Source organism: Syngnathus scovelli, chromosome 5, assembly GCF_024217435.2.
Source record: "Syngnathus scovelli strain Florida chromosome 5, RoL_Ssco_1.2, whole genome shotgun sequence".
Taxonomy (NCBI): Eukaryota; Metazoa; Chordata; class Actinopteri; order Syngnathiformes; family Syngnathidae; genus Syngnathus; species Syngnathus scovelli.
In genome coordinates, this window is record NC_090851.1 from 3,796,630 (window position 1) to 3,811,655 (window position 15,026).

Consider the following 15,026-nt stretch of genomic DNA (forward strand, 5'->3'; position numbering starts at 1 on the left):
GCAGAGGCGGGCTTTGAGTTCAAGTTCAACCAATGAGCGAGAGGAAAGTGTCAAGTGTGGAATCTGATTGGCCGTACGCCGGTTAAAGTAATCAGGGACATACCCTAGCAACAGTCCGCCTTCTTCCACATGGTTGGTGTGACGTATACAAGTGACATATGATTGGTTAGAAACGCTCATGCGCGTTTCTTACAGCTGAACTGGCCACTGTTGTTTTGGTTCCCAAACTTCTCAGGAACTGCAAGGCCGGAAAGTTAAGAACGTGCTTAATATTAAGTGTTTTTAGCGAGGCAGAACGTTAGAGGGAGTAGTTAAGAATCATGTGTGTGAAAGCCTCAACAGTGTCATAAGCATGCAGATAAATGGTGAGAGTTTGCACAAGTGACACAATCCCCCCCAGATTATTGTAAAAGGAGAAACATCTCAGCACGAGGGCCTGTTTAAATGTGGCTCGCTCTGGCCGGCAGATGTTTGCAATGCTTGACATTGTCGATGCACATTCTCTGTAAATCTCTAAGGCTCTTTGTGTAAAGTGCTTAAGTAAAAGCACATTAGTACCAAATATTTTTAGGCTGTAGGCTTTTGACAATGCTAATTGCATGTTGGCAAGCTTGATAAATGTTCAAATGAGAGGTGTGCAAAAGTTAATCATATCTTTTAAACATGGCTTGGACATTTTTGGTTACTATGTACTCCATCTGTCCGTCCATCCATCTGTCTGTCCATCATCTGCAACGCTTATAGGGTCGAAGGCGTGCTGGAGCCTATCCCAGCTGTCTTCGGGCGGTAGGCGGGGTACACCCTGAATTGGTCGCCAGCCAATGCACAGAACTTCAGAAGTAGGTCATGTTATGCAACTATGCAATGCCTGCCTTCAGAATAACCATATAAGGTTGCTGCATTCATGATAATCTTACTACTAAAGGAGATTACTAGTACCATAGAAATGTGACTTATAGCTTTGTCTCATCTTCGTGAAGGCAAGCAGCATTATAGACAATGGATTTCCCTTGTTAAAATGTATGGCTAGCAAATTCACGTCAACCAAGTTTTTTTTTCTTTTGTTTTGAAAAGGCAGATCTGATCCCCGACACATTTTGCCTGATTATGTGTGTGCTGAGTTTTAACTGCGCCTCACAGCAACAGCACATCTACGCACATATGTCAAAATCATTGCACTTTAAAGTTGTCAAACCTGATGATTTGTTTGGCTTGCATTTCAAACACTATTCCAGACATAATTTTAGCCAAGATCTGCAACGTGCAACCTCTTATCAAAGGCGCACAGATGCAGTGACGTACGCAGTGTGTCGTTGAACTCTGTAACATACTTACTGATCTAAGATTGCGGGAGGCCACAGGTTTACAACGTCACGCGAGGCGTGGGTACTCCCTGGTCTTGCTCTTGCCTGACCTCAGCGTAATCGAGCCTTGTCGACGTTGACCTCGCACGGATTGTTTATGTAAGCAAGCAGTCACCATCTTGTTTGAGTTAACGTTTTTTTTTTTTTTTTTTTGCCAAGCGCTCCTCTTTTTTTGGTAAAACACTATTTCTTCTCTCAAAGCTGTGCTGCATATGCGGAAATGAGGCGATGACACACTGCCAAGTGTGTTTTTGTGGTCCGTAAGTGCTGATGCGGATTTACAGTACATATTGCTGGAAAAGTGGAAAGTGTAGTCAAGCACAGTAAAACACAAATGAAATCAAAAACTGGAGGCCTATTGTGAATTTTCATTTGTTGTTGGTAATGCTGGATGGTTAAAATGTTAAAAGGCATATTTATTCCATTGATTTTAAAATCTCAGATCTGCATAATGGCAATAGACTTTCTTTTTTATTTTAATAATGGTTGATTGTTTTTTAACTACAAATACAAAGCAATCTTTTACATCGCTTGAGATTGGAAAAACCTTTATCCCTCCCGCTGTAACATTTCTATTTATAGACTTCATCATCTGAATACACTCTGATCACAGTGGCTCAAACCTTGTAGTGCTTCTTGTCCAGGGCATGGCAGCTCTGCAATAATGAATAAACAAGGCTCCATAATAGCATGCTAGCATGTTAGCATGAACTGTCTTTCTCTGGTCACATTAACTGGTATAGCTAGTGTAGTTTCCAGCTTTACATCATGACTAAGTCCCAACTTTTGTTTCAACATTGTGACGCAATCCTCCGCTCGGTCTGCAACAATCGGCGATTAGTCATTGAACCGTTCGACACGTAGTATTTTCTTGAGCGGCCTGTGTCTCATACATACTAAAGAAACACCAGTGATGAAAGTGTCTGGAAATGTTCCCACAGGCTGAATCAGTAAACTTATGTCTGAAGTGACAAATACAACAATGTACACCCACACATAAAGGGATATACTGCATCGATCACTTATCAATATTAATGAAATGAATGCAATTATTTACTCTAGTAATGACTTTACAACTGTTTAGGGTGTATTCTAAATTCCAAACAAATTATATGCCTTTTTTATTATTTGCCTTGGAATGGAACACCATTTGCTGAGTAAACATTCATACGTTGCTATTTAAAAATCTTGGAAGCAATTTTGAATTATTTATAAATATTTGTAACTTCCCTTCCTACTATTATTCGGCACTCGTGTTTGTTCCGTGTAGCCTTCTTATTTCAAGTGCACCGACTCCAAATAATTAACTGCCAGAATTTTGGGATTGGGGTGTGTAGTTTCTAACATTACTGTACATTATGCTAATCGTTGGCAAATAATCTTCTGACAAGGTTGTACGTAAAAAGAAAAGGCTGCTTATCACCGCCTCTTCTGATGCCTTTATCATGTTGACTATAAAGTGATTGCACCGGTTTTAACTGAACCACACCTGTCAAGTGTGGACACACCCAAAAAGTAATCCTGTGGAGAATAATGTCAATCTATATGAACTGGAACAAAAGGGATATATTTCAAACTTGCATGTAAGTATACCCCATCATGCTGCACATTACTCACACTAAATAAAAGTGTCGTGCGGCGACATGAGGTTGAGAAGGCTCAAATAAAACAAGCATATCCGTCACCGTGGCAACTGGCGAGCTTGAGCTAATTCATACACTCAAACAGCGAGTCTCAAACAACAAACATTCTTTCTATAAATATGCAAAACAAGCCTATCCTCATTTGTGGGTGGGAAGCGGAGATGGATGGTGCCGGACCACCCACCCGTGGATGTGAATCTACACTTTAAATAGATTTATTTATTTATTTCATTTTATATTCTTTGTGATGCAATTCAACCCAATTAGCACTGAAAGATTTTTGAAATTTTCTTATATTAAGATGAAAATTCCCCACCAATAGGCCGCTATATACCCTTAGTTTTTGAGTTCAAAAATAAAAATATCACATCATCAAATTATTTAAATTTGTGGGGAAAAAAAAAACAAAAATAATGTGAATGTCTTTTTTTAATTAATGAAAATTCCCCACCAATAGGCGCCGCCATATTTTGAGTATTCTTTTTTTAAATACCCTGTTGGTTTTTGAGTTCAAAAATAAAAATATCCAATTATTGAAATTTGTGGGGGAAAAATATAAAAAATAATGTGAATGTCTAAATGCTTCACAATTCATTTTTTAATCCATGAGAAATCTGACCCAAGGGTGCGCCCTCCCCCCCTCCCTTTTGTAAATCCCTGATTGACATCATTATCAGCCATTTAGTTGATTTATGAACAGGAAAAAGCCTTTCTAGCAAACCGCCCTGTGGTTCTGCCTTCAATCAAATGTAAGAAAATAAACGGCAAACTGCACACACACAAGTTGAAACCCACATGAAATGTGCTTAAAAATACATCATTCACTCATCTTTTCCAAGCAAATTGCAAGTCTGTACATTCAAAAAAATTCATGAGTCGGGTTAATTGTGAGTTGTACGTTAGGGAAAAGTCTGTCTTTTCAACAGTTTTGCACCAAAGGGCGTGGCAGGGGACATCGCGTGTGAGGGCGCGGGTAATTACTCCCGTCTCTTGAGACACTACATACAATATGACATGTTTTCCCGTCGTGATTGCCTGCAAGCTTTTGCTGGTGCACTTTGCAGCCTGTCACGCATACTTGTTATTTATGAGAAAAAAAACCGACACGTGTGTTTGGGTGTCTGTGCACATTATTTCGCCCATCTGGCATTTCAGACCCACAGCTGCAGGGTTCAGGGTTTGGCTCATATCCGGTGCTGAGCTGGCAGTGGAGGGAGGGCTGTCAAAGGGTCTGAGGGTGTGCAAAGAGTCGCCACGCCACTCCCTTCCTGCTGTACTATTCCACGACTTCACTTGCACTCCAGAACTTTTTGTCTCCTGGCATCGGAAAAGGGGGTCTGTGTGTCAGTACTATACAGTGTGAGCTGTTCTTAACCCTTTAGAGCCAGAGGAAAACTCAAAACTTCAGCCCTCTACATGGTTTGAAATACTTTACAAGAGATTTTTTTGTTTTAAAAAGTTTATAATAGTACGCATAAAGACTTCACGGCAATTAGTTAAACATTAAATACCGGGTCAGATACAGTTAGCTGGATTAGCCATCTAGCAGTAGTCGAATAGCAACCCATTTGATATATCTGGATACAGGAATTAATTAAAAAAAAAATCAATCTATTCGTTCCATGCTATATAATAATTTGAATGAATTTTTACTTTTAATTTTTAATGCTATTCTTTTTAAAACACGCTTGTGTTGGTGTAAACTTTTTTTAATAAAACTAGCAAGGGTCCAAAGTTAGCATCATAGCACATGACAAAATCAGTCGAGAAAAGCTAGCGAATAAAACGACAAGGAGATGATTTATACCCAAATAATTTGGAAAAATAAAGGCCCCAGACAAGTGGCGTCCCCTGGGCCCACATCAGGTAATTACCCCCGGGTGTTATGTTCATGTGTGTGCGTATGTGCATTCATACACTCATGGGTGTGTTTATAATAAGCAGTGCTGCCAGCGAGGGGTAATCCAGACATGTTAGAATCAGTGTCACCTTCAGGACTTTACTTCAAACACTCACTGGTTCACAACAGCCATTGTCCGCCGCAGCAGGAAGGGGGCCATGTGAGAAATATTTTTGCAGTGAAAAATAAGAAACAGAGCTACGCATGAACGTCTCAGTTCTGAATCAATTCTGAATATAAAACGTGTAATACTCACAAAAGTGATTAAATCGAAAATGAATCAGTTTTTGTCCACTTTTTCCTTCAGTCTTCCTATAATGGTCATAGTAGTTGTTCCTTGCAGAGGATAAAGAATATATACCTATTATCATCTATGTGTGCTGCTTGTGTTTGTATTTGTTGCGTTTTGTGGAACGACATTGCCACATAGCATGTCAGTCATTTCTTGTTTCATGCTAGCATTAAGATAGCGGAGGTTATGTTTTATTCAACATGCATTCTGTTTTTTGAATTTACTGCTTATATCTGCCAAACTGGTGCATGTTGGGAAGAAGGTTCATTCACCTGTTATCATACGGCGCTAGATGACACACCACACGATTTTATTAGTGCTGAGCATGACTCATGACATTTGTTTGCACATAGAACCCAAGTGGTAATACTCACCCCCGTCTTCGATCGATTCAATGCACGAGTGTGGGTGAAGTTGCTCCGTTTTTGCCCGCAGATGGATGCTGGCCTCAACAGAACGGCTCAGGAACACACAGCTGTTTCTAATCGGTAACTCAGCACTGATGGTCGACCTACATTCTGCATCTTTGAACCCATGGCCCTTCTATGCACAGCCATGGGGGGAAGGGAGCAGGAAGAAAAACAAGAGGAAGGAGTCATGATAAAAAACATGCCAGAGTCAAGTATGTAATAAGTCGTGTACATTATTCACGTGTTGGTTTTTTTGCATGCTGTGCAGGTAGTGGCCGATCCAGGTTGCATGCTTAATAATAGAGCAGGGTTCCTGTAAACGTTTCCACAGCCGCAAAGTACAGCTGTCTAAAAAAAATATATATATCTCGTAAAAAAAAAAAACATCCTGACCATCAATTTTCTGTTCTTGTTACACTTGGAAAGCCCCTTTTATTTTTCTTCCAAAATTGCTTTTCTTTGTCAACACCCATCCCTGCCATCCATCAAAATTTCATAAAGTCGTGTGCTGTCTGTATTTAAATGAGCAGCATTCCTTGCATGCACTCGGGGTCCCCCAACTAACTGGCAAAGATGTGGGGGTTCCTTTCCAAAAATCCTGCAAAACATCAGGCGTTAGCTTTATGCGCTAACATTTGTTCACACTGTTTCGCAGAGTGGGCGGAACTTAAAGTGGGTCACTGTGTCTCAGGACAAGCTGAGTATAAATGAAGAAGTGAAAAATACAGGAAACTGCAGAGAGTTGATCTTGGCACCGGATTACTAAAGACAATGTTTGACTAAAGTGGCACATGAGTTGAGAAAACTTTAGTCGAGCAGATTAGTCATTGCATAACATTTTCATGCGGATAACAAAAGTGATGATACGGCTCTGTTAATGTTGGTTGTAATTCTATTTTTTTGCGGTACTTTGTGGAAAGGTTTTGAGGACCGATCCCCTAAAAATATACAGGAAGAAACATTTGTAAATAGGGAGAATTTTTTTATTGTTCTCTTTTCACGCAGCTTTTCTCTGCCGCAATATGTCTTTATTTTCTTAGGAAACACAAACATATGATTGCATCGTCTTGTGTTTTGTATGTTACACTCCGCTGTGGCGTTACATAAATAAAGATGAGGCTGCCACAAGTTTGAAGCTTTGAATTCACACTTTAAAAAGTGTGTCCATGAACTCCAACAAGACAGCAATGAGGAAATAGATCACAGACACGTTCGTCAGCTTTTTTCTGTGTCTGCTTATGCCTAAATTTCCTTTTTAGCAAAGACCTCGCCACAAAATCATTACACATGCTCACTTGGGATGCCCTCCTTCATATATATATATATTTTTTTTTTGAGTTTTTTTTTTTTTTTTAACTCATTCACTACCATTGACGGCTATAGACGTCAAAGATCCATTCCAACTAGCACTGAATTAATTTACAACAGCAACATCTTGCTGGAATCTTGCCATTTTGCATGTTGTGCCTTTCAGCATTTGTTTGATCATTCCTCTTTGTGATATGTTGCCTTTGACCTGATGTCAGCCGTTATGCCTCCATGGGCACCATGATGATCGTAAACTTTTTATCGCAAGAGTGACAGTTTATTGTTTTATCATATGCCTTGGATATAAAATAGAGTAAAACAGTTATATATGAATCAAAGAATCGTTCACGTGACACTGGTTGACTTACAAGTGGTTTTCGTTTCAACATTTCCCCATTAAAGGAACGATGTAATGTTAATTTAGCTCAAGCTGTCTGTATAAAACAATATTAATGGTAAAGTTAATGTGACACCATTTTGTTTTTGTTATACAATACGATACAACTTTATTTTTATAGCGTACACAACAGCTGGATCGGTAACAAATATAAGAATGAGACAACAAAAACAGTCAATTAAACATCAAATACAGAATTAATGTTAAAATACAGTCGTAGAACTAAAAGTCAGTCGAAAGCCGAAGAATAGGAATGGTTTGTCAAACGAGTTTGGAAAATGGACGCTGGTCCACCTGACACATGGTGTAAAACGGCAACGTGGTACGATGTGACGCCTTCTCAGCGTTGGATGATTCACCTTCTGCTCGGCATTTGGAAATTGTAGGGAAGTTCAGTTGCGCTTTCCAGATGACGTCACTTGTTGAGACGTGTGACTGTAATTTTGACAGGCGGCTTTCAAAATACACGCAGACACATTTGTTTTTTGCGGTACAAAGGCTTGTGTTTTGACAACGCTGTCAAAATGTGAGCTCTTTACCGTCCAATGTTTCATCAAACCATCATCGGCTATAAATATGAATTTTACGAATGTTGTCAGTTTGAATGGATGATCGAGGGAACTGTATTTTGCAAACTTTGACTCCAATTATGACTCTTTTACGACAATACTGCACAATTAAAGGTTTCTCGTGATAAGATTCAAAGAATACAACCACGAGGAGAGGATTTACATTATTGCATAAAGGGCCAATTCTTTTGCCTCTTTTCATATTGTGGATGTTTCCGGTATTTTTTTTTTTAACTTTCATTTCACTCCAGCTTTTTGTGGACAACATAAATAAAATGTTCATTAGCATTTTTTGAAGAATTTATTATTTTTTAAAAACAACAACACACAGGCCATTAGTTGGTCATAGCTGTGTTAGACAGAGAGAGAGAGAGAAAAAAAAAAAAAGGTTGTTAGAGGAGCTGATTTGAAATTGAGCCCAAATATTTGAGCACGCCTGCAATTTACATGTTTCTTTCTTAGGCTGAGCATATTTTATTCTTATGAATCAACTGAGAATATGATGGTGACTTTACTAAGCACTATTTTTATATTGTGTGCTGTGTGTGAAAGCACACGTTTGAGTGTGTTGCGTCGATGAGTCAGAGGAAGTTTTGACATATTGTGTCATTGAGGAGAGTGAGCAAACAAGCTTTTTGGGAAATTTACAGAAAATCTGATCATGGCATCATGGCAACACGCCTTAAATGGAATTTTTTTTCAACCCCATGTGAACGTTACAACTCACCAATTCCTGTTGAGCGGCCAGACATTCTCGATTATTATGTAAATCTGATTAATTGGCGGAGGAACCTTTTTTTTTCAGTTGAAACGGACATAAGGAAGCAATAATTTCTTCCATTCAACAACGAAAGCTAAAGATGAACTAAGAAACAAAAGTCTATAGTTGTATTATCTTTAATACATTTTTGAAATATTATGTGATTAAAGGTATTTTTTTTTAGGGTTAAATGTCAATTTGAACCGATAGTTTGAGGTTAGACAATTTTAAATAATTATATAATCCCATTATTTAAAATATACATTCCCGTGTGAAGCATTTAGCAAACTGGTTTAATTAAAAAAAAGAAAAAAAAAACAGCTTCATCTTGCTCATCTGGGTTTTCAAGTAGGAAAATAGCAAATACAGCATAAGGAAGATGAGAGCGCTTCAGGGCCTAATGGCTTTTGCCTTGATGTGTACACATAGAAAAGTGTACACAATAAACTAGAAAAACATGAAAAGAGATGGGGACAGGCAAAAGTGTGCACCACGAGATAGGAAGTGCCGCTAATTTGAAAAGGGATAAATTTAGCTACATGTGAAGGTTTCCAACACAATGAAGTATAATATGTGATTACTTTTATTTAATCAACTATAATACCGTGCTCTACTATATTAGGACTAGAGGCTTCATCCAAGGCCTGTATTTTGTTACCCTCTTATTAGGCACACCCACAAACTAATTAGTAATCTACTTGTAGACAGATAGAAATACTTAGTTTTGATCGACACTCTCAAAGAGGTATTAATTTAGCAATATGGCAATTACTGTATTGTGACTATTATGTCTTGATTTGCCTCTCTTAGTAAGTATAAGTAATCCAAATTTTAGAACTACATATGTAATATAGTGCTTTCAGTATAGTTCACATGTACTGTAAATTAATCTATGTAAATCTAATGTTAGCTTTTGCAGGGGAGAGTTCACTGGACACGATTAAAGAGAAAAATGTGGCGGTATTAAAATCAATTCCACCAGCCAGGGCCTAATTTGACATGAAGTTATGTTGCTATGGAAATGCCGCCATCTTGTGGATTGCGTAAGAAATGGCTGTCTCCGAGCGGTGTACAGACTTATCTACTCCACGTTTTAGTTCGTCTGCGCTTTGTCACTTTGTTCTGTCAAACGGTGCAAGTACGTAGACTACGTACACACTTGCGTGGGGCGGTAAAAGCCATGCTCACGCAGGTGCTTCAAAAAGTTAAGTCTTGTTTTTTTTTTTTTTAGGTAACTGGCAATGGCATTTTGTAGCGGCACTAAAAATATATACTTTTTTGTTTTTTTTATACACACAAACAATAAAAAACAATTCGGCATGAATATCAGTGGGATGAACAAAATCGTAATGAATCCCCACTCCAATATTGTTACAATAAAATCTTTTATTTTTATTTTTGCAGGATTTGTTTCCGAATGATTCCCTGTGCATTGCTTACATAATCGTGTCCAAACAATTTCGGGCTTAAGATGTCCACATCTCACAAAAGAAAAACAAGCCATGGCACTAATGGTACGCAAGTGAAATCAAAGAGGCTATTTCAGTGACGTTGCATTCCTTTATGGTCTTTGTGTGTGTCCACAATCGTCGTCATTGTGATATATATATATATATATATATATATATATATATATATATATATATATATATATATATATATATATATATATATATATATATTTTTTTTTTTTTTTTTAGTTATTTCTTAATTAGGTTGGATGTCTTTCTGATCGCGACGATTTCTACTACTGCCACTAAAGGCACCACCGGGATAAGGGGCACTCGAATGTCGAGGAGACGGCTCTATCTGTTGCGTGGATTTGGAAAAGAATCGAAAAGACTTGTGGAAGGACAAAACGTGCCGCTCGTCGCGACTCGGAAGCGCAACAGTTGTGACATTCCGTAAAGACTTTAAGGAGACGAGCAAGCAGCTGTATGGCGTAAGACAAAGGGGGTTATATAATGTTACGCGGCCGCTTTTGCGTACGTGTAGCACGCACGCACGCACGCACGCACGCACGCACGCACGCACGCACTCGTCATAAAGTTCCCAAATGCAGCCAATCAACGACCAACAAATGTGCAAACTTTCGAAGCGCCATTGAAGATGACGGTGATTGAGCGCTTTATAGAGGCTCGCTCGCTGAGCTCTTTCGGCTTGTTAGATTCAGTGGATTGGCCTGCTCGCACCTCCAGATCCAGATCCAGATCCAGCTCCAGCTCCAGCTACGAACGCTCCCTCCTTTCCTAGTCGTCCTCGAAAGAAGATGAACTTCTCCAAGCTGCTATGCTTGGTGCTCGTGTACAGCCAGCAACTTGGTCAAGGTAAGGGCGTTGAATTCAATTCCTATGTTGCTAACCATTTTGCGCAATCTTTTAGGCGCATGAATAAAACTGGACTTAGGAGACTTAGGACTTTGTTGTGTGTGTGTGCCTTGCTTTTTCTCTGCCACATCACTTATACACTATAAAGACTAAATTCGGATTTTTGTTAACAAATTGAAATACTTTTTGAAATACTTTTTCATTTTCAAACAGAACATGGCGTTTTTTTTAAATCTAGATAACATGTTCCCTTGATTTCAAACAAAGCCTATATTTAAAAAAAAAATCGAAACCACTCGTGGAAACTTTAATAGCAAACTATTAGGAATGAATTCTGATTTTTGTTTTAAACAATTAAAGGGAGTCACATTTTACATTTCCCAACCAAACATGGCGGGGTTTTTTTAATCTAGATAACATGTTCCCTTGATTTCAAAGAAAGCCCATATTTTAAAATAAAAATAATCAAAACCACTCATGGAAACTTTAATAGCAAACTATTAGGAATGAATTCGGATTTTTGTTTTACACAATTCAAGGGAGTCACATTATACATTTTCCAACCAAACATGGCGTTTTTTTAATCTAGATAACATGTTACCTTGATTTCAAAGAAAGCCTATATTAAAAAAAATAAATAAAATCAAATAATAGCAAACTATTAGGAATGAATTCCGATTTTTGTTTTAAACAATTAAAGGGAGTCACATTATACATTTTCCAACCAAACATGGCGTTTTTTGAATATAGACCATTAAAATGTGTTACCTTGATTTCAAAGAAATTCTAAAAAAAAAGAAAACATTCCAAACCACTCGTGGAAACTATCATTGCAAACACTGTTAAGACTGAATTCAGACCTTTTTTCAAACAATTAAAAGACATGATTTTAAAGAAAGCCTTTAAAAAAAAACATTCAAATGTCTTTAAGACTAAATTCAGATTTTTTTTTAAACAAATAAAGGAAATCACATTTTGCATGTTCAATAATCAAAATGTTACCAAAGAACCCCTATTTAAAAAAACACTTCAATATAGTATCTTAAAAATATATAAGAATATTTAAAACCACTAATTGCAAACGGTCTACACTATAAAGACTCAATTCAGATTTTTTTTTTAATTTTTCAAACAGCACATCCTTTTTTTTTTCTCTAATCCAAATGTTAATTTAGATTCACAGAAAACCTAAAACAAAACATTTCTAACCGCTTTCATGACAAAACATTTCTAACCGCTTTCATTGCAGTCAGTATACACTATTTCGAATAGATTTGGTTTGTTTTACCACCAAAAAAAGACCAATAATCACATTTTGCATTTTCAAACAGAACATGACGTTTTTTGTACAAAATAATAGATTCAGAAACCAAGGGAATCACATTTTGCTTTTACAAACACAACTTGGTGGGGAGGGAGGAGTAGAGGTCATCCAAATATGTTCCCTTTGTTTTTGTTTGAAACAACACTCCTCGAAAAGAAGACAAGACCGACACATTCAATTTGGTCTTACGCAGGGCGGATTACAATTCGGATCCAGTGGTGTCACGTAAATAACAAAGACAACAATTTACAATGGCAAAATTCATATTCAGAAATGAACATGGCAAATAGCCATTCTTTCCTCAAATGTGTACTTTGCACACAGACCAGACCAGAGTGGGTGATACTTTGCCCTCTTCTGCTTTTGTAGTGCTGGCGAACGAGACACCAGAATGCGAGGGCAAGACGGATGGCAACGCTGTGCCGTGCAACGGCAAGAAGGGCGGAGCGCTCAAATTGAAAGTCAAAAAGACAATTGCTAGCACTGAGCCGGATGTCACGTGGGAGAAGGATGCCGCGCTTGAAAGTGACACTAAGTACAAGATTGATGGTGTCAAAAACATAAACCTGGAGATCCGGAGCCTGGATGTACCGGACGAGGGAGAGTACAAAGCCAAAGTCTCACCAGAGGAAAAGTTCCAGGTCAAAGGTTAGATGTTGCAGGACAGCCGCTGGCCGCACGAAAGCTTCTTGTGCACCGTTTCCTTCGCATGTTTTAGGAATGTGTGTGTGTGGGGGGGAGGCACGCCCACAGGGACAACACGCACACACTCCACACAGGGAAACTCTCTTATGCTCAGGAGAAAAGTTGGAGAAAAATGTCCAAAATTTGACCAAAATACATCTCGGCGTCCTTTTCAAAGGGTCCACTTAGCGCCACAGTCTTTGCTCCAATGTACTTTGCGCACAGACCAGAGTGAGTGATTCTGCTTTTCTTGTGCTGGCAGTGGTGGACTGCTTAGGTGGCACCAGCGCCTCACCCGCGATGTGCCAGGGCAAGCTGGGTGGCATCATCAAATTGGGGCTCTCAGACGGAACTGTCGACTCAATCTCCTGGAAGAAGGGGACGGGCGACGTTGTGGCCGGCGAAAAGTACCAAGGTCCAGTCAACGAGGCTACCCTGACGATCAAGGACCTGGACAACGACGACGAGGCAAAGTTCACGGGCGGCGCCAACAGCAAGGAAGAACATTTTTCCGTCCAAGGTTTGATGTTGCAGGAAAGCCGCTCGCCACACGAAAGCTTTTTGTGCACCATTTCTTGATATAGGCACAATCACGCACGCACACACATTTGCAGGCTTGAGTCAGAAAAACTAGAAGGTGCACATGACAGCACCTTAGCCAAATGATTACCAAACAATTTCACAATCCATCCCGTGTTACCAGAATGTACATCTGCTTTTCTTGTGCTGGCAGTGGCCGACTGCTTTGGCGGAGGAGCGGGAAAGACCGTGGAGTGCAATGGCAAGCAAGGCAAAAACCTCAAATTGAGAATCTCAGGATCAGTTACTGGTAATTCTGTCACCTGGGCGAAAGAGGGCGGCGAGCTCCCCGACGGCCACGACAAAAAAGGAACCAAGGATGAAGGTCTGATACTCAACTCCCTGACAGCACCCGATGCGGGAACCTACACGGCCACCTACGCCCCATCCGTCACTGAGTCCTTCACTGTCAAGATTGCGGGTGAGTTGATGTTGCAGGACAATCCACTCACTGGTATGAGAGCCGAAAAGCTTTGATTGAGCCGGAACCATTTTGCATTTCATTGGCAGTGGAAGCTAACCAAGAAGCTAGCCCATTCAGCGGCACTTTTTCCTTTACAAAGCGCACTCGCGGTGCTGCGCGCAAAAGTGTGCGGCAAGTTCAAACGTTGCCAGCTGACCTTTTCCAATTGCCATTCTCCCATTCAGAGCCGAAAGCGAGCGACGGCACCACCAAAAAGGCGCCAACTACAAGCGGCGGCGGCGGCGGCCTGTCCTACTCACCTGCTCTGCTGGTGACGGTCACCCTGGTGCATCTGCTGCTTCAGCTGGCCGCCTAGAAGACAGCACGCACAGCACAGCACGCTGAAGGTGGAGGCAGAAAAAGCCAGCGCCAGGCAGCCCGCCCGCCAGCCAGCCATTGATTGGTCTCTGCATGCATTCTCCGACCATTGATTTGCCACTGTACATTTTGCCATTGAATTGCCACCATAGGCGCATTTAGTCGTTGATTAAGCTTACATTTGCTGCCACTGTAGGCGCATTTAGTTAGTTGGTAAGTTTTGGCGCATTTAGTCATGGATTAAGCTCATGCATGGAGTTAGATTTGCTTTTCCTTTGATTTGCTGCTTTTTGCTGCTCCATTGTTCTTTTTTTCCCTATCTTCAATAAAGTCGTCGATCTTTGTTTTGTTTTGAATGAGCTCATTCGCAAACGGCGGCTACATTTAGGGCTTGAATGACACACACAATATGTTTGATTGATCATTGAGTAAACTGAGTGTGAACAAACTTGCTGCATCCACCAAAGATGAAATTGTGCTCGTGTTTTTCTTTGCCAAAAGTACATGCTTCATAGTGACCTAAGTTAAAAACAAAATAAAATGAAAAAATAAAATGAGAAAAATTATATGGAAAGATAGATAGATAGATAGATATAAAAGGTGAGAGATAGATAGATATAAAAGGTGAGTGATACATGGATTTATGGTTTTGAACTACTGCTGGTAGCTCAGGCCAATCAAGTCGATC

At 39.6% G+C, this 15,026-nt stretch overlaps 1 protein-coding gene across 1 annotated transcript; it reads left to right on the forward strand.

Moving 5' to 3' along the window:
* The first annotated feature begins 10,689 nt into the window (after positions 1-10,689).
* On the forward strand, positions 10,690-14,681 carry LOC125969301 (uncharacterized). The gene is made up of 5 exons (XM_049721200.2): positions 10,690-10,970; positions 12,664-12,942; positions 13,241-13,498; positions 13,712-13,978; positions 14,206-14,681. Exons 1-5 carry the CDS (start codon positions 10,913-10,915, stop codon positions 14,334-14,336), a joined length of 993 nt encoding a protein of 330 aa, XP_049577157.1. The 5' UTR covers positions 10,690-10,912; the 3' UTR covers positions 14,337-14,681.
* Positions 14,682-15,026: the final 345 nt, after the last annotated feature.

Coding starts and splice junctions, on each gene's coding strand:
- LOC125969301 (XM_049721200.2), top strand. CDS start 10,913: ATGAACTTCTCCAAGCTGCTATGCTTGGTGCTCGTGTACAGCCAGCAA. Junction 10,971..12,663: donor CAGCCAGCAACTTGGTCAAG/GTAAGGGCGTTG, acceptor CTGCTTTTGTAG/TGCTGGCGAACGAGACACCA. Junction 13,499..13,711: donor AGAACATTTTTCCGTCCAAG/GTTTGATGTTGC, acceptor TTGTGCTGGCAG/TGGCCGACTGCTTTGGCGGA.